This window comes from Bos mutus, chromosome 22, assembly GCF_027580195.1.
Source record: "Bos mutus isolate GX-2022 chromosome 22, NWIPB_WYAK_1.1, whole genome shotgun sequence".
Taxonomy (NCBI): Eukaryota; Metazoa; Chordata; class Mammalia; order Artiodactyla; family Bovidae; genus Bos; species Bos mutus.
This window is the reverse complement of record NC_091638.1, coordinates 72,076,302-72,096,110: the sequence shown is the minus strand read 5'-3', so window position 1 is coordinate 72,096,110 and position 19,809 is coordinate 72,076,302. Positions and strand designations below refer to the sequence as shown.

The following is a 19,809-nucleotide window of genomic DNA, read 5'->3' as shown; positions in this document are numbered from 1 at the left end:
AAAAACACCAAAACCCTTCAAGTGATGAGTATTCCTTGTGAGTAGCAAAAGCTTCATGAGACAAGTTTTCCCAGAAACCTTTTGGAAAAATATTTGCTTGCTTGCACGTATTCCTCCTTCAACAAAATCTTGTATATACTGACTTTCCCTGCTGCTTATTTGGAACAATTTCTCAGAGCTATCTGGTTCAAAATTGGGAAAGGAGTACATCAAGGCTGTATATTGTCACCCTGCTTATTTAACTTATATGTAGAGTTCAATTCAACTCAGTTCAGTTGTTCAGTCATGTCCGACTCTTTGTGACCCCATGGACTGCAGCATGCCAGGCTTCCCTGTCCATCACCAACTCCCAGAGCCTTCTCAAACTAACGTCCATTGAATTAGTGATGCCATCCAACCATCTCACCCTCTGTCATCCCCTTCTCTTCCTGCCTTTAATCTCGCTTTCAATATGCAGAGTACATCATGCAAAATGCTGGGCTGGATGAGGCACAAACTGGAATCAGGATTGCCGGGACAAATATCGATAACCTCAGTTATGCAATGATACCGCCTTATGGCAGAAAGCAAAGAGGAACTAAACAGCCTCTTGAAGCAGGTGAAGGAGAAGCGTGGCAAAATTGGCTTAAAATTCAACATTCAAAAACTAAGATCATGGCATCCAGGCCTATCACATCATGGCAAATAAATGGGGAAACAATAGAAACAGTGACAGACTTTATTTTCTTGGGCTCCAAAATCACTGCAGATGGTGACTCTGGTCATGAAATTAAAAGACTCCTGCTCCTTGGAAGAAAAGCTATGATAAAACTAGACAGCATGTTAAAAAGCAGAGACATTACTTTGCCAATAAAGATCCATATAGTCAAAAGTGAAGTTGCTCAATCGTGTCCGATTCTTTGCGACCCCATAGACTGTAGCCTACCAGGCTCCTCTGTCCATGGGATTTTCCAGGCAATAGTACTGGAGTGGGTTGCCATTTCCTTCTCCAGGGGATCTTCCCAACCCAGGGCTCGAACCCGGGTCTCCCACATTGTAGACAGACGCTTTACCATCTGAGCCACCAGGGAAGTCCCCATATAGTCAAAGGTATGGTTTTTCCAGTAGTCATGTATGGATGTGAGAATTGGACCATAAAGAAGATTTAGCATCAAAGAATTGATGCTTTTGAACTGTGATGTTGGAGAAGACTCTTGAGAGTCCCTTGGACTGCAAGGAGATCAAACCAGTTTATCCTAAAGGAAATCAACCCTGAATATTTATTGGAAGAAGTGATGCTGAAGCTGAAGCTCTAATACTCTGGATACCTGATAAGAAGAGCAGACTCAATAGAAAAGACCCTGATGCTGGGAGGGCTTCCCTGGTGACTCAGATGTTAAAAAATCCACCTGCAATACCAGAGACCTGGGTTTGATCCCTGAGTTGGGAAGATCCCCTGGAGGAGGGCATGGCAACCCACTCCAGTGTTCTTGCCTGGAGAATCCTCGTGGACAGAGGAGCCTGGCATGCTGCAGTCCATGGGGTCGCAAAGAGTCAGTCACCGCTGAGTGACTAAGCACAGCACAGCACAGCACTGATGCTGGGAAAGACTGAAGACAGGAGGAGAAGGGGATGACAGAGGACGAGATGGTTGGATGGCATCACCTACTCAACACACATGCGTTTGCGCAGTCTCCGGGAGATGGTGAAAGACAGGGAAGCCTGACATGCTGCAGTCCATAGGGTCGCAGAGAGTCAGGCAGGACTGAGTGACTGAACACCAAAGGCATAGGCAACTATATATTAAATCAACTGCTTCAAGTCACCTAGTCTTCATTTTCATTGCAGTTCCAGTCACACATTTGGTCATGCAAGAAACAGCAATCTTGCAAAATAGACAAAATACAAATAACAGAGCTAGTGGTATTATTAAAGTCATAAGTAAGAATTAAACCAAGAACTTGCATTAGGTGTAGCCCAGTATATTCTCACATCATCTGACTTAGTCTATTCTACACCAATCTTTATCTTTCAGGGAAATTATATATTGGCCCTGTCCATGAGGCTCCCAGCCTAATTTCCTATTGTTACTAACCCAGTTACCCTTAGTATAATTTAATTGTTCCCCAGATAAAGGGTGACCTGAAAACTTAAATGACCACAGCCTAGTGTTAACTGTATAAATCCATCCTATAAATGTTAGAGGTTTTATTCCTAATTTTTGCTTGCTGTTCTGATTGAGTTTGAGTAATTTAGAGGAAAATTCATATTATGTCCAGGGTCAGAGCAGGTATTATTAATTGGACAGGTGAGAGGATCCCACTTAGTAATATCAAGAGTAGCCTGAACAGGACTGAACTTTCTTTCTGCTAAAATTAATTTTGTAATGGTCAGCTAATTAGAATCTTGTAGTAGAGAAATTCACCAAGGTAATCTAGACTTACTGCTGCTGCTGCTAAGTCGATTCAGTCATGTCCGACTCTGTGCAACCCCATAGACGGCAGCCCAACAGGCTCCCCGGTCCCTGGGATTCTCCAGGCAAGAACACTGGAGTGGGTTGCCATTGCCTTCTCCAATGCATGGAAGTGAAAAGTGAAAGTGAAGTCACTCAGTCGTGTCCGACTCCTAGCGACCCCATGGACTGCAGCTCCCCAGGCTCCTCCGTCCATGGGATTTTCCAGGCAAGAGTACTGGAGTGGGGTGCCATTGCCTGACACAGGTAATTAGCCACAACCCAACAATTGAATCGATTTTTTCTTTTGAATCAGTTTTTAAAACTAGCATTCAGCCATGTCCATGATAGAAAACATTTGATTTATAGGCAAAGGTCCAAAAAGTCAACAAGACATTATAAATGATCACAAGACTTAGGTCTATCATCGTGCGTAAGCTGTCTACTTCCAGTGTCATCTTCTCATCCTGGCGTAAGTGTGGCTTCTTCTGTTTGAGCATTTTAAGGTGAGTTGGAGGTCAGCAGTCCTCTCTATAGACCAGTCCAGTGTAGGGTCTTTGTAAGTGGGAGTTAATCCAAGAGTCAGTTTCCCTTCAGTGTTACTGTGCATGTGCTAATTAACAGTACCTGGAAAAGCCCCTTACATTCAGATCAGAGACAGTCCTTTAAATTATGGCTTCCAGCACACACCATCCCCTGATTGCAGGTCATACAGTCTTAATCCGAAGATTACTGAGACAAGCTTCAGAAACAAATTGAGAGGATCCTGTTACTATTCAATTACCTCTTCCTTAATATATGGTTCATTCTTTCTTTTTTTTAATATAAATTTATTTTAATTGGAGGCTAATTACTTTACAATATTGTAGTGGTTTTGCCATATATTGACATGAATCTGCCACGGGTGTACATGTGTTCCCCATCCTGAACCCCCCTCCCACCTCCCTCCCCATCCCATCCCTCTGGGTCATCCCAGTGCACCAGCCTCGAGCACCCTGTCTCATGCATCATGGTTCGTTCTTTCTAAATAGTCCTCATTCCTTCTACCTCCAGGCCCTAAACTGGCTCGGCTGAATGACCAAGCAGGTAGCGGTGGGGTGGGGATGTGAAGGGTGGTTGTCTGGAGTTGGGTGAGGTGATCAGATAACAGGAGAAGAGCTGGAGTAACGAATGAGCAAGTGGGTCTCCAACCACTGGGCATGCACAAAACTGCTTTTCTGGGACCCTCAGGGCATCACTAAAGACAAAAACTTCAAAATGGATATTTTGTAAACTTCTTATTACAAAAAGATTTCAAACACAACAAAAATTAAAAAGCATGCTATCATGAGCCCTGTATTTCGTCACACAGCATCAAAAACTGCAGGAGATAGATGGGCTCCAGGCTAGACATTTACAACTGGCCTCCTATTTGCAGTTCATGGGGCACAAAGAAGTGGGCTTCAGCCAGGATACTCACAACTGTTAGCATTTTCTGAAACAAGAGATAGCTGGGATCCAGTTAGGGCATTTACAATCAGCCTCCTCTCTGCCCTCCAAAATGGGAGTAATAACAGAAACAGGGTAAATAGCCAGTGTTTACCTCTTGTAAACACCTTAAGGTAATAGTCATGGCAAGGACAAAGAGGAGCAAAATGCTGTTTGGTTAAAGGTTTAAGGGATCACCACTCCCCGCTCTTTTGGGACAAGGGAGACACTACACATGTGCAGAAAGGCTCCTTGTAGGTAAAAAGACATGGAATAACGTCAGGCCATAATGAGTCTTTTTTTTTTTTTGCCTTTTAATACTGTTAATGGGCTTCTCAAGGCAAGAATACTGAAGTGGTTTGTCATTCTCTTCTCTAGTGGACCACGTTTTGTCTTCACACTCCACTATGACCAGTTCATCTTGGGTGGCCCTGCACAGCATAGCTCATAGCTTCACTGACTTACACAAGGCGGTAATCCATGTGATCACTTTGGTTAAGTTTCTGTAACTGTGCTTTTCATTCTGAAGGATGTGGATTTTAGTTCTTGCTTCTGTCTGCCCTCTGATGGATGAGGATAAGAAGCTTGTGTGAACTTTCTAATGGGACTGACTGACTTGGGAAAAACTGGGTCTTGCTCTGGCGGGCAGGGCCATACTCAGTAAATCTTCAGTCCAATTTTCTGCTCATTGGTGAGGCTTGCGGTGTTAGTAGCTCAGTCATGTCTGACTCTGTAGCCCCTAGGTTCCTCTGTCCATGGAATTCTCCAGGCAAGAATACTGGAGTGGGTTGCCATTCCCTCCTCCAGGGGATCTTCCTGACCCAAGGATTGAACCCGGGTTTCCTGCATTGCCATCTGAGCCATCCAGAAAGTGCTAGACCTCCTCATAAAGGCGACACACCCAGATTTCCCTGATGACTTGTGGCAAAGCGGAGTCCTCTGATGTCTCCAGCAGGTGGCGCATTCTTCCACGCTGAGAGAGCTGCTTCACCTCAGGAGTTTTGGGGACTGAGTTTTTTTTTTTTTGTTTTAACTGATTTATTTATTTTAAGTGAAGAGGAACTAAAAAGCCTCTTGATGAAAGTGAAAGAGGAGAGTGAAAAAGTTGGCTTAAAGCTCAACATTCAGAAAACAAAGATCATGGCATCTGGTCCCACCACTTCATGGAAAATAGATGGGGAAACAGTGGAAACAGTGTCAGACTTTATTTTCTGAGGCTCCAAAATCCCTGCAGATGGTGACTGCAGCCATGAAATTAAAAGACGCTTACTCCTTGGAAGGAAAGTTATGACCAACCTAGATAGCATATTCAAAAGCAGACATTACTTTGCCAAAAAAGGTCCATCTAGTCAAGGCTATGGTTTTTCCTGTGGTCATGTATAGATGTGAGAGTTGGACTGTGAAGAAGGCTGAGCGCTGAAGAATTGATGCTTTTGAACTGTGGTATTGGAGAAGACTCTTGAGAGTCCCTTGGACTGCAAGGAGATCCAACCAGTCCATTCTGAAGGAGATCAGCCCTGGGATTTCTTTGGAGGGAATGATGCTGAAGCTGAAACTCCAGTACTTTGGCCACCTCATGCGAAGAGTTGACTCATTGGAAAAGACTCTGATGCTGGGAGGGATTGGGGGCAGGAGAAGAAGGCGACGACAGAGGATGAGATGGCTGGATGGCATCACTGATTCGATGGACATGAGTCTGAGTGAACTCCAGGAGTTGGTGATGGACAGGGAGGCCTGGCGTGCTGCGATTCATGGGGTCGTAAAAAGTCAGACAAGACTGAGCAACTGAACTGAACTGAACTGAATTTTACAATATTGTAGTGGTTTTGGCCATACATTGACATGAATCACCATGGCTGTACATGTGTCCCCTATCCTGAACCCCCCTCCCACCTCCCTCCCCATTGCATCCCTCAGGGTTGTCCCAGTGTACCGGCTTTGAGTGCCCTGCTTCATTCTTCGAACTTGAACTGGTGATCTATTTCACATATGGTAATATACATATTTCAGTGCTATTCTCTCAAATCATCCCACCCTCACCTTCTCCCACAGAGTTCAAAAGTCTGTCTTTATATCTGTGTCTCTTGCTGTCTCACATACAGGGTCATCATTACCATCTTTCTAAATTTCATATATATGCATTAATATACTACATTGGTGTTTTTCTGACTTTATTCTGTATTATAGGTTCCAGTTTCATCCACCTCATTAAAACTTATTCAAATGTATTCTTTTTTAATAGCTGAGTAATATTCCATTGTGTATATGTGCCACAGCTTTCTTATCCATTCATCAGCTAATGGACATCTAGGTTGCCTCCATGTCCTAGCTATTGTGAATTAAACTGAATGATGGAAGGGAATTCCCTGGCGGCCCCATGGGTTAGGACTCTGCGCTTCCCCATAGGGGGCCTAGGTTTGATCCCTAGTTGGGAACGATATACATGCTTGGAATTGGATTTGCTTATTTCTAATATTTACATATATTGAAATTTAATGGAAATCTTAACACATGAGAGTTAACATTGGAATTAATGAAAGCACTGTGTGAAGAGTAATTGGCCTGGGGAATTTACAACAGAAACCATTGGCTGTCTTATTATCATTTGTAAACTGCACTGTGTGCTCAGTGGCCCAGTCGTGTCTGAGCACCACTGGGATGTGCTGGGACTCTTTGTAACTCCATGGGCTGTAGCCCGCCAGGCTCCCCTGTCCACGGAATTTTCCAGGCAAGAGTTCTGGAGGAGCTGTGCTCCCTCCCTGTTAGTTGTTTGACCTGAGACAGCCCAGTTCTGGAGTCTATAGGCTCTATGGTAGGGTTAAAGGTGAAGTCCAAAAGGACTTATGCCAACACAGACCCCCAGGACCGCTGCTACCAGTGCCCCTGTCCACACAGCAGGCCAGAGCTGACAAATGCTGTCACAGGAGACCCTCAAAATTCACAGGCTGGTCTGGCTCAGTCTCTTATGGGGTCACGGCTCCTTTCCCCTGGGTTCTAGTGTACACAAAGATTTGTTTGTGTCCTCCAAGAGTCTCTGTTTCACCCAATCCTGTGGAAGTTTTATAATCAAATCCCACTGACCTTCAAAGTCAGATTCCCTAGGGATTCCCAGTCTCTGCCAGATCCCCAGGTTGGGAAGTCTGATGTGGGGCCTAGAGCCTTCACAAAAGTGTGAGAACTTCTCTGGCAATATTATTCTCCATTATGGGTCATCCACCGGGTGGGTATGGGATTTGACTTCAACGTGATTGTGCCCCTCCTACAATCTCTTTGTGGCTTCTCCCTTGTCCTGTGACATTGGGTATCTTTTTTTTTTTTTTTTTTTTGGTGGGTTCCAACATCCTCCTGTCAAAATCCAGGAGATAGTGAAGGGCAGAGAAGCCTGGCGTTCTGCAGTCCACAGGGTTACAAAGAGTTGGACACGAATTAGCGACTGAATAACAATGAAAATATTGAGTCTTGCTCCTCCCAGAAGCCTTCACGTCCAGATCCTGAGGGGCTGAGGGGTGCATGCACACCCGGGGGAGGTTCCCAGGGTGAGTCAGGTATGGAAAAAGAGATCAGATAATTGGCCTGAAGGAAGACAAAGACCTTGAAGAACGGACCTGTATAAATAACTTAATCGCCTCTTTAGTGAACTCCTACTCACTAGGCCCATCCTCTTTCTCTCCAGGTGTGCATCTCTGCCTTGCTTCCATCTCATCTGTACAAACCATTTATTTCTCTGTGTGCTCTCCCACTTGTTCTATGTCTTTAATAAGAAACTTTGTACCTTCATTTACAGTTTCTGCCTCCATGATAAAGGCATTTTTCACTGGGGGACAAAGATCCAAGGAAAAATAGCTTCTAGCCTCTAGCCCTTGCTGGTCTGGTGGCTAGGATTCCTGGTTCTCATCCTGGCTACCAGGTTCAATTCCTTGGCAGGGAATGAAGATCTTGCTTCACACCACATCGCACTGCTGCCTCACCGAGATCAGAACTACAACACTACTCTCTCAGTCCACCCAGGGTGTCAGAGACCTGAGGCTACATGTCCAAGATCAAGGTGCTGGTCAGTTGTGTTCCTGGTGGGAACCCTCTTCTTGGCCCAGACAGTTCTCTCCTTGCTGTGTCCTCACACGTGATGGGGAGGGATATCGAGGGAGGAGAGAAGGAGGAGGGAGAGGAAGGAGGGAGAGAGAGGAGAATGAGAGAGAGAAAGAGAGGAAGTTCTCAGGTGCCTCTTCTTATAAAGGCCCTGATCCCATCATGAGGGCCCTACTATTAAGACCTCATCTCAACCTAATGATCTCCCAAAGGCCCTGCGTCCTAAAATCATTACATCAGGAATTAAGGATTCAACTTTTGAACTTGAGGGTGGACACAATTCAATCCATAGCAAATACTCAGATCTATTTCTTTAAATCAAAGCACACCCTCATTTAAATTTTGGGTTTTGCTATGTATTCATGTTTGCTGAAGTATTTTAAGAAGAGACTGTTATTGTTGCTGTTGTAGTTGTTGCTGTTGTTGTTGTTTAGTCTGACTCTTTTGTGGCCCCATGAACTGTAATCTGCTGGCTCCTCTGTCCATGGAATTTCTCAGGGAAAAATACTGCAGTGGGTTGCAACATTTTTCTCCAGGGGCTTTTCTCAACCCAGGGATCAAAATAATGTCTCCTGCATTGCAGGCAGACTCTCTACCACTCAGCCTCCTGGGAACCCCAAGGAAGAGAGTACCATTTCATAAAATGTACATAACCACAAGTGCTATTTTCTTCCAAATAAAATTAACATCTGATATCTAGTCCATGTTCAAATTTCCCTAATCCTCTAAAAAAAAAATCCTTTATAGTTTACTTATTCAAATCTAGGTCTAGGGGATGAATACTTGGATGTTGCATTTGGTTGTTCTAACACTTTCAATAAATAAAATTCTCCCCCTTTCTTTTTATATCATTTATTTGTTTAAAATGTGATGTGCCTCATAGAAAGTCCCAAGTCTTATGCTGAGAGCAGGAGTCCACAACACCAATACCAGGCCCAGTACCAGTCTTTGGTCTATTAGGAACCAGACACACAGCAGAAGGTGAGCAGCACACAAGTGAGGCTCCATCTGTATTTTCAGCTGCTCCCCATCGCTCTCCCATCACCCCCAGATGGGAGAGTCTCGTTCCAGGAAGACAAGCTCAGGGCACCCACAGAGTCTGTATTATAGTGAGTTTTATAACTATTTAATTATATATTACAACATAATAATAATAGAAATAAAGTCCACAATAAATGTAATACCCTTGAATCATCCAGAAATCACCCCCTCCACCACGTCTCTAGAAAAATTGTCTTCCAGGAAACCAGTTCCTAGTGCCAAAAAAAGCTGGACACTGCTGATTTAGAGGATTGCTTCTCTCTTCCTTTATCTATGTATTTCCCTGAAAACTGGTAGTTAGATCTAGACTTATGTTCAACAAATTTTATTGGAACATTTAATTTGTAGTCACAAATATTTCTTATGGCATCACTTAAGAGACATAATCGCTAGTTGCCTCACTTTGATGTATGCTGAGATGCACTGGGTCCTGATGTTGCCAACCTCATGCATGCATTATAAACTTCACCTTTGACCTTTCATCTTATGGTTTTATCATCCATAGATGATCTCAGCCAAGATCCACTAATTCATGAGAATGTTGCAAAACAGTGGTTTCTTCTTTCTACCACTGCTAAATCTAATTCCTGGAAATCTTCCATTAATAAGAGCATTCTTTCAAATGTTTATAGTTACATGAAATATGCTTCATACAAACAAAAATAACATAAATATTGATGATTATTTCCCTTTCTCAGTGTCCATGATGGTGACTTTGTGCCCTAGCAATCTGCCACGGTGACAAATTACATGTTAGCTATTAACATTTGGAACTTCTGAATTTTTATATATTTAATTTGTTTCGGTGGATTTGATCTGATACTAAAATTGTCTCACTTTCGGCCTCATCAAATGGATTCCTAAACTTTTTGTTCAGCTCTTGCTAACCTTTGAAGGCCCTCACATGTCTGGTCCTTCAAAATTCTCAGGCTTATCTTGTTCATTCCTTGGCCCAGTCCTGAAATCAGTCATCTCTTCAAGAATCCATGGACCTTAAGGTGGGAAATGGAATTTAGAGGCCGCATGATAGACCTCATGATAGTCACCGTAGCCAAGTTGCCATTCCTTCTAGGCTTTTCAGTTGAAAGAGCCAGGAAGTACCGATTCCTTTAAAGAAAAGGGGAAAAAAGGAAAATAATTAAATAGTACAAACTTATGTTATCAATTTTTAAGGCTATAGGGCTTTACTAAAGGTTTTTCATTTTATGCTTGAACCTCTTTACCCTATCCACTGAAAGTCTTGCTTCAGAACAATATTAGCATAAATTATTGACTTCCTTTAACCAGTAATAAACATATGGTACTTCTGAGAGGGTAACAGGGGTAGGGGGTAGGTATGCTGCTGCTGCTAAGTCACTTCAGTCGTGTCTGACTCTGTGCAATCCCATAGATGGCAGCCCACCAGGCTCCCCTGTCCCTGGGATTCTCCAGGCAAGAACACTGGAGTGGGTTGCCATTTCCTTCTCCAATGCATCAAAGTGAAAAGTGAAAGTGAAGCCACTCAGTCGTGTCCGATTTTTAGCGACCCCATGGACTACAGCCTACCAGGCTCCTCCATCCATTGGATTTTCCAGGCAAGAGTACTGGAGTAGGGTGCCATTGCCTTCTCCGGGGTAGGTATCAGATCAGATCAGTCGCTCAGTCGTGTCGGACTCTTTGTGACCCCATGAATCGCAGCACGCCAGGCCTCCCTGTCCATCACCAACTCCTGCAGTTCACTGAGACTCATGTCTATCGAGTCAGTGATGCCATCCAGCCATCTCATCCTCTGTCGTCCCCTTCTCCTCCTGCCCCCAATCCCTCCCAGCATCAGAGTCTTTTCCAATGAGTCAATTCTTCACATGAGGTGGCCAAAGTACTGGAGTTTCAGCTTTAGCATCATTCCTTCCAAAGAAATCCCAGGGCTGATCTCCTTCAGAATGGACTGGTTGGATCTCCTTGCAGTCCAAGGGACTCTCAAGAGTCTTCTCCAACACCACAGTTCAAAAGCATCAATTCTTCGGCACTCAGCTTTCTTCACAGTCCAACTGTCACATCCATACATGACCACAGGGAAAACCATAGCCTTGACTAGACGAACCTTTAGGTATATACCTGTGTATATACAGGTGTATATACACAGGTGTATACCTGTGGCAGATTCATGTTGATGTATGGCAAAACCAATATAATATTGTAAAGTAATTAACCTCCAGTTAAAATAAATAAATTTATATTAAAAAAAAAAGAGAGTTCTGGGTCATCATTGACACGGGCTCGTCTGACTTGTGGGTGGCCTCTGTCTACTGCCAAAGTCCCTCCTGCTGTGAGTGCCTGCCCCCCACCCATCTTGTTCTCCCCCACCCCCCTTCTCCATCCTTGGCATCTGACAGATATGGATCTCTTGTGTTGGCAGTTGCATACTGGACATATGACCCCCAAGACGTCCACCACCTTCCAGTGCAAATGGAGGAAACTCGACCTCCACTATGGCTTTGGAAAGATAACAGGAGTTCTTGCCAGTGAAACTATTCGGGTAATGGGGGAACCAGGGGCTGAGTCCGGGCTGGCCCTGGGAGCAACCAATGCCTGCAAAACAGATGCACTACCAGCTGGGAGGGACTGTCTTTCTGAAAATCCCCTAGTGGCTGGCCACCTGCCCAGCAGGGCCCTGTCCCTGGGGAGACAGCTCCCTTGCTGACACACAAACTCCCAAAACAACGAACCCCAGAGAGGGGCTTGGGGTGTGGACTTGCATCTCCATTACCCAACGTTCATTTTGCTGGAGCAGGAAGAAGGGGCAATAAAGCACCCCCTTTTATATTCACAGGCTCTACAGGGCACTTTCATGGTAATAACTTGTTTTATCCTGCAATATCCCCAGGCAGGAGATACTATTATTAGCTCAGGATAAAGACGAGGGACATGAGGTGCACAGAGCGAGAGCCTTGCCAAGGTCACATATTTTTTAAGTGGAGCTTCACTGATCTTCAGGACTCAAGTAGGTGTAGGTTTGGGGAGAGGATAAAACTGATCTGGGGCCCCTGGGGCAGCACAGGGCTTCAGGTATCCAGGCAGGGGAATCAGGAGTCACAGATGTAAGATGGGCCTGATAAAAGGGTTCTCACTCTAAGGGGCCTTTAAGACTAATAAAAACTATGGCCTGCCCACCAACACACAAAGTGCCTGAGTATGCTCTCCCTGTGTTTTTCTGTCTCGGTCTCTCTCTCTCTGTCTCACATACACAGGCACTCACACACAAGTGTGCACATCCCCAAAAGCCTGATATCCAGGCAGAATTTTCATTAGAACCCAGCCAGTGACACTGCATAATGGCTTCTGTCTTCCTGGGCATGTGTAGAATCCACAGTCCATTGCAATTAATTCAGTTCATGTTTGTCATCAGATCATGAAAGTGAAAGCGTTTGTCACTCAGTCTTGCGACCCCATGGACCTAGCTCGCCAGGCTTCTCTGTCCGTGGAATTCTCTAGGCAAAATACTGGAATGGGTTGCCATTTCCTTCTCCGGGGAACTTTCCAACCCAGCGAATGAACCTGGGTCTCCTGCATTAACAGGCAGATTCTTTACTGTCTGAACCACAAGGGAAGCCCATCAGATCATAGTGTTGCCAAAGAGAAGACTAGTCTGCTCTCTATTTGTTGTATCCTTAGAGGGGGACCATTCAGTCCTGTCCTGAGTCTGGTTGCCCCACCTGTATGGAAGACATGAGATCAATTTGACTCACTGAGATGGTGTTTGCAGGAGAAGCAGGTGTTGTTAAAATCCACAGCCCCACACAAATGGGAGCCCAATTCCTATCCCAGCTTGTCCTACCCATCTGAGGTCAACTGAGGCCTCAGTTCTTCTCTGCAGTGCTAATGGCATTTGCACCAAGCAGCCCAGCCTCACTTCCCAACCCTTTATGTAGGAACACTCTCCTGTCTCACAGATTGGGACAGCTGTTGCCAAGAACCAGACAATTGGCCTGACCAAGAGTAAGATTGATGGGTTCCTGGAAAATTCACCTTATGATGGTGTCCTGGGCTTGGCCTACCCCAGCCTCACCAGGCGTGAAGCCAACCCTCTCTTCGACAACCTGAAGAGACAAGGAGTCATTTCTCAACCTGTCTTTGCCTTGTTCCTGAGCAGGTAAGTCTGAGCTGGACAAGCCTTTCCTCCAAACAAGCTGTAAGATGCTTTCAGTTGCATGAAAAAGTGTAGGCCACCTCATCTAGAAGATTCCTGAGTGATAGTCTATCCGAGGAGAACTATGGCCCCAGGATCACAACTGGCCCCATCACTGGTTTTTGTCAATAAAAAATGGTTGTGTTTCACTGGAACACAACCATTCTCATGGATTCAAGGGTGCAGTTTGGTTGAGCGGGATGGAGGTAGGAGGGAGAGAAATGGTCCAGGATATGGCTGGAGGAAAAAGCAACAGGATTTGCTGATGAATTTGATGCAGAAGGAGAGGGATGGTGGGAATGTTTCCTTCCTCACTAACATTTCACTGGGAACCCAGGACGAGCTACAGAATTTGCAGGAACCAGCGCAAAATGAAAATGTGGAACCCCTTGTTCGAAACATATTAGGAATTTCAAGACAGGGAGAATGGAGGTGGGTGGCCTGCTCAGCTTGAAGTCCCATAGACAGCACAGGTCACAGGCAAGAGAAGCCAACCCTGGGTGACCCTGAACCCTCAGACATCAGCTTTTCTGAAAAATGACAGGCTAGACAAGGAGGAAGCCCGACCCCTCCAGCATAGAGTCCTCTGAGGATATATCTGAGCATTTAGGTGGCTGGAAAGGTCCAGGCCCTCTTCAGAAGGATGGGTGGTCAGAGCCAGGCCTGGTTGGAGCCAGGCTACCCAGCTTCAAACCTCTTCTGTAACACTCATTAGATGGGGACCAACCCTGGTCAGGCACTCAAGCTCTCCAAGCATCTGTTTCTGCATGTGTGAAATGGAGACCGTAGCAGTGCCTCTGATGGGTGAAGAAGCGCAGTCCTCAGACAGTGCCTGGTGTTACTCTCCTCCAATGAGCCCCTTCTTCCTTCTCTCTTCAGCTGGCCGCAGAAGAGCAGCTTGCTGATGCTTGGTGGGGTGGACCATGCCTACCATAAGGGGGATCTCAAGTGGGTACCAGTGACCCAAGCCCACTTATGGCAGATAGCCGTGGACCGGTAAGCCTCCCCCTCTGAGGGCCACCCCAAATGATGCTCCCACGCATGCACATGGACACATACAGACACACACTAATCCACTCACAGTCACACACAGACATACGCTCCACACACATGCACACATAAAAACATACAGAGACACATATAAAAACATACATAGGCAAACATACAAACACACACAGATGCACACAAACACACACACAGGAACACACATCACCCATGGGTTCATAACTGCCCCAGAGCTCCTGATCAGGCCTCTCACCAGGATTCTGAAAGGGTCCAGAAGGCCTGGGGGAGGGCTGCATTCCTGTGCCGTGAGGTGGGGAGCCTGGTTAGAGGACCCTATAGTGTGGTGAAGAGGATCAGGGGGCATTTCACCAACCTGAACAGGATTGTGTTAAGATGACCTACTGACCAGGGCCACCCAGGACCTAGAGTGTCCTCAGTACACAGAATTGCCAGTTGAAAAACTGAGAAAGTCCTGAAAAACTGGGAAAACTGGTCTCCTCAGAGAGAAGTTACCCAGCAGTGAAGAGAGTTTGGTTGCAGTCTTGAGACCTGAGAGCAACGCATAAGAAGAGACACCCCATCTGACCAGTGCTAATTACCGCCCAAACCGGGCACACAGTGGGGCAGGGCTGTGACTGAGTCAGGAAGCTGGGATCCAGGAGTGGCCTGAGAACAAGGGGCAATAATTGGTGGGGTTCTCTGTGATGCCCTCAGGCCAAAGCTTCCCTGCTCTTTGGAGGCCCCCGGGTCTGCTCACGCTCCCCTGCCAGGGGCCTCAGGGTCTGAGCCGGGTGAGGGGGTGATGCTGGGAGACAAACTTTCCCAGGGCAGCCTGTGTCTCCCCCACCACCACTCTGACCATCTGCTGTCCTAGACACCTCCATCTTCACTGTATGGACCGACCCATCATTGGTGAGACACAGATACAGGTCTCTGGGTTTTCCTCATTCATTCATTCAACATACATTCATTGTGCATCGCCTGTGTGCTGGGCACTTGAGGGAGGCACTGAGGATCCAACTTGCCCTCACATCTAGTGAGGCAGACGTGCATGAAACGACTCACACACACAGTGAATTACCACCTGGGTACATGCTGGACACGAGGAAGAGTCTACCGAGAGTGAGCAAGACAGGAGCCTGATCTAGTCTCGGGGGAAGACTTTCTTGACAAAGTGGCAATTAACCTGGAAGATGAGGAAAAATTAGCTGCACCAAGGAGATGGGGCCTTCTAGGAAGGAAACCAGCACAAACTCAGGCCCTGAGACACAGAAGAGCCTGTGCAGGCAAGAACTGAAAGAAAGTTAAAAAGATGATGTGACCAGAAAAAAGGAAAACTGAGTCAGGGTAAGAGCTGAAGGGCTTTTCAGGAGACAGTCAGCCAGGGGGCAGTCACTGAAGAGACTTCAGAGTGACCCTGGTGCCTGCTTTGTCCCTCTGTCTCTCAGCATCTCCATAAACAAAATGGTGGTTGCTTGTTCTGGCGGATGTCAGGCTATTGTGGACAGCGGGAGCTCAGTGCTGGCTGGCCCAACTCAAGTGGTCCGCAACATCTTCAAACACACCAAGACCAATCCCAAGGAGAAAAGCCAGGTGATGGGTCATGCCACAGGATCATTCTTGGGCTCCCCACACACCAAGGATCACCTGGGCCAACCTCTCTCCTGCTTTCTTTTACAGCTTGATTTCTGTGACAGTTCCAAGGCCCTGCCTCCTATTATCTTCACTATCAATGGCATGGACTTCCCAGTGTCCCCTAAATACTACCTCCAGAAGGTGAGGGGACAACTTTGGGGGCTGGTTCCCAAATTTGGGATTTGCAAGAACTCTTGGGCTGCTGTTGGGAGGAAGGGGCCCTCTACAGGCCAAGCCACACCATGGCTGATGCTGCTGAGCCCCTGTGGCTGGGCCAGCGCCTCCCACAAAACCAACCACGTGAGAGTAAAGGGCAGTCTGGTGGGAGTCACAAGGAGAAGGGAACTCTAAGGCCTCAGTCCTCACAGAGCTTCCATTCAACAGAGACCTCAGATGCAGAAACATGGAAAGTCAGCTCTAGCAATCCCTGAAATAGAACAGGTGACAGGAAGGATGTCTGGGGACAGTCTCATTGTGCTGTCCCACCATAGGGGTTAACAGTCTCCCCTTCCCAACTCAAAAGTCTCCAGATTGAGATCATAAAGTACATGCTTACCCTAGAACTTCGCTGCAACTTCACACTCTGTGAGTTGGTACTGACCCCTCTGTGGGGAAGTTGGATGCTAAGGTAAATGAAGGGTGTACAGTGACTGCTCAGCCCCAGCACATGCTGGAGGCTTCATGTCAGCTCCCTGTGGGAGTTCAGAGCAGGCTGATGGGCTCAAAGGAGGCTTTGAAGAAGAGAGGGAACTGCAGAAATCCTAAACACCCCAGCCTCATGGAGGAACAAGGGAGCCTGCTTGGGTTGAGGTAATCTATATTGGATTCCTTACAAATGGCAGCCTCGGGGGCTGTGCAAAGGGTCCAGGGGCAGATGATGGGTGATGTGGGATACAGACCAGGGGAGCTTCAGGATAAGTCACCCAACCCAGCCTGGAGTGGCCAAATAGTGTGAGTGTGGGACCAGAAAGGTTTCCTAGACGGCCTGAGCAAATATAAAGAACGCATCGTGACGATGCTATTTACAATGGGTAACCAACAACAACCCACTATGTAGCACAGGGAGCTCTGCTCAGTGCTATGTGGCAGTCTGGATGGGAGGGGAGTTTGGGGGAGAGTGGATACATGTATATGTATGGCTGAGTCCCACTGCTGCCCACCTGAAACTATCACAATACTGTTAACTGGCTATCCTCCATTAAAAAGGTAAACATTTTTTTAGAAAAAAATAATGGGTTGTGGCCAATGGAGAGCTAAACAGGCATTCTTAGCAGAGAAAAAAAGAGAGCAGGAGTCGGAAGGAAGGAAACAGCAGTATGTGAGGGGAACTATGGGCCATTCTTGTTCTTTGTTTAAAAAATACATTGAAGTAGAACTGATTTACAGTGTGGTGTTAGTTTCTGCTCTGTACCTAAGCCACTCAGTTTTTTGTTTGTTTGTTTGTTTTTTATTTTTAAACTTTACAATATTGTATTAGTTTTGCCAAATATCAAAATGAATCTGCCACAGGTATACCTGTGTTCCCCATCCTGAATCCTCCTCCCTCCTCCCTCCCCATACCCTCCCTCTGGGTCGTCCCAGTACACCAGCCCCAAGCATCCAGTATCGTGCATCGAACCTGGACTGGCGACTCGTTTCATACATGATATTATACATGTTTCAATGCCATTCTCCCAAATCTCCCCACCCTCTCCCTCTCCCACAGAGTCCACAAGACTGATCTATACATCAGTGTCTCTTTTGCTGTCTCGTACACAGGGTTATTGTTACCATCTTTCTAAATTCCATATATATGTGTTAGTATATTGTATTGGTGTTTTTCTTTCTGGCTTACTTCACTCTGTATAATAGGCTCCAGTTTCATCCACCTCATTAGAACTGATTCAAATGTATTCTTTTTAATGGCTGAGTAATACTCCATTGTGTATATGTACCACAGCTTTCTTATCCATTCATCTGCTGATGGGCATCTAGGTTGCTTCCATGTCCTGGCTGTTATAAACAGTGCTGCGATGAACACTGGGGTACACGTGTCTCTTTCCCTTCTGGTTTCCTCAGTGTGTATGCCCAGCAGTGGGATTGCTGGATCATAAGGCAGTTCTATTTCCAGTTTTTTAAGGAATCTCCACACTGTTCTCCATAGTGGCTGTACTAGTTTGCATTCCCACCAACAGTGTAAGAGAGTTCCCTTTTCTCCACAAAAAAACCTCGAATAGCCAAAGCTATCTTGAGAAAGAAGAATGGAACTGGAGGAATCAACCTACCTGACTTCAGGCTCTATTACAAAGCCACAGTTACCAAGACAGTATGGTACTGGCACAAAGACAGAAATATTGATCAATGAAACAAAATAGAAAGCCCAGAGATAAAGCCACTCAGTTTTATATATATTCAAATATATACATGCTGCTGCCGCTTAGCCGCTTCAGCTTGCCTAACTCTGTGAGACCCCATGAACTGTAACCCACCAGGCTCCTCCATCCAGGGGATTCTCCAGGCAAGAATACTGGAGTGGGTGGCCATGTCCTCCTCCAGGGGATCTTCCCAACCCAGGGATCGATCTCCTGCATTGCGGACAGAATCTTTACCACTGAGCCACCAGGGAAGCCCACAAATATATACCAACTCTTTTTTATATTCTTTCCCATTACAGTTTATCATGGGATACTGAATACAGTTACCTGTGCTATACAGTAGGGCTTTATTATTTAAATATCAAATGTTAGTTCGCATCTGATAATCCCAAACTCCCAATCCTCCCCTCCCCACACCCCTCTGTCATGGCAACCACATGTTTTGGCCCTTCTTGCTCCTATATCCTCACTTTTGCAGCTGCTGTGAGAGCCACTTGATTCTTCCCAAAGAAGGGGAAAAAATGGGAAAGCTGTGTGCTCTGGATATTGAGAGGAGTGGCAGGTAAGTGCTCACGCTGACTGGTGTGTATTTCTGTCTCCCCCAGGTTTCTAAAGATATCTGCTTTATCAGCTTTCATGGGGGCACAGAAGACAGGAGCCCCTCAGAGACCTGGATCCTGGGCGACATCTTCCTGAGAGCATATTTCACAGTTTTCGATTGGGGAAACTATAGGCTCAGCCTGGCTCCCTCAGTGTAAATGCTGGGCTGCTTCAGGAATCACTCAGGCCCACTCCAAAGACACACACACAGAGGAAACTCCCTCCCAGGGATGCTGAGGCACAGGGTTTGGGGCTCTGCAAGCCCTGTCCTCAGCAAAGAATAAAGGATTTCATCTCAATGGAGCTCATATGAATGGCTGCCTCTCTTTGAGTCAGGAAGGTACATCACAACCGGGCAGGATCTAGAATCAAGTCTGAAGCACAAACGAGAGGAGCCCAACTCCAACTGGCTTCAAGAAAGGGGAGACTTATTGGAAGGATACAAGTATCCGGGACACAGGAACAAGAACAGATCCAAAGATCTCAGGGACTGGACCCAAGAAATCAGAAGCCATCAGTTCACTCTTTCCTCATGCTTTCCCTTCTCTCTTCTTTGATTCTCTTAGCCTGACAGCTTTCTTCCCTCAGGTTTCTACACCTAGTGAAAGAGTCTCAAGCTGCCTGCCTCATGCCTTTATCTCTCTAAGTCAACTAACCAATAAGGAAAGAAGCTCAGAAGACATCAGGGTTCAAGGGAGGGCTCTGAATGGACCATCTCAGATCATGTGTCCAGTCCTGGACCAAGCATCCTGGCAGTGGCATGGCATCCTATAATTGGCTTAATTCGTCACCTGGCCCTGTCCCCACAGCATGTGATTGACCGGTTCCTCATTAACGGACCCTGAGAAAGAATTGTTTTCTTCTTTCCTTATCCTTTCCTTCTTTCTTTCTTTCTTCTCTCCTCCTTTAATTCCTTTCTTTTGTCTCCTCTGAGCATTCACCTCCACAGAGCTCACAAACCTAGGTGTGAGAAAACTTCAGATTCTTCCAGGGACCACATCTGTCAAGAGAACAACAAACTCAAG

General features: G+C 46.0%; 1 protein-coding gene across 1 annotated transcript; it reads left to right on the top strand.

Annotated features, from left to right (window-relative positions):
• Nucleotides 1-10,048: 10,048 nt before the first annotated feature.
• On the top strand, nucleotides 10,049-18,942 carry LOC102282991 (pregnancy-associated glycoprotein). Its single transcript, XM_005909456.2, has 8 exons — nucleotides 10,049-10,122; nucleotides 11,254-11,336; nucleotides 11,398-11,540; nucleotides 12,955-13,154; nucleotides 14,070-14,186; nucleotides 15,644-15,788; nucleotides 15,876-15,971; nucleotides 18,790-18,942. Exons 1-8 carry the CDS (start codon nucleotides 10,049-10,051, stop codon nucleotides 18,940-18,942), a joined length of 1,011 nt encoding a protein of 336 aa, XP_005909518.2.
• The last annotated feature ends 867 nt before the right edge of the window (nucleotides 18,943-19,809 follow it).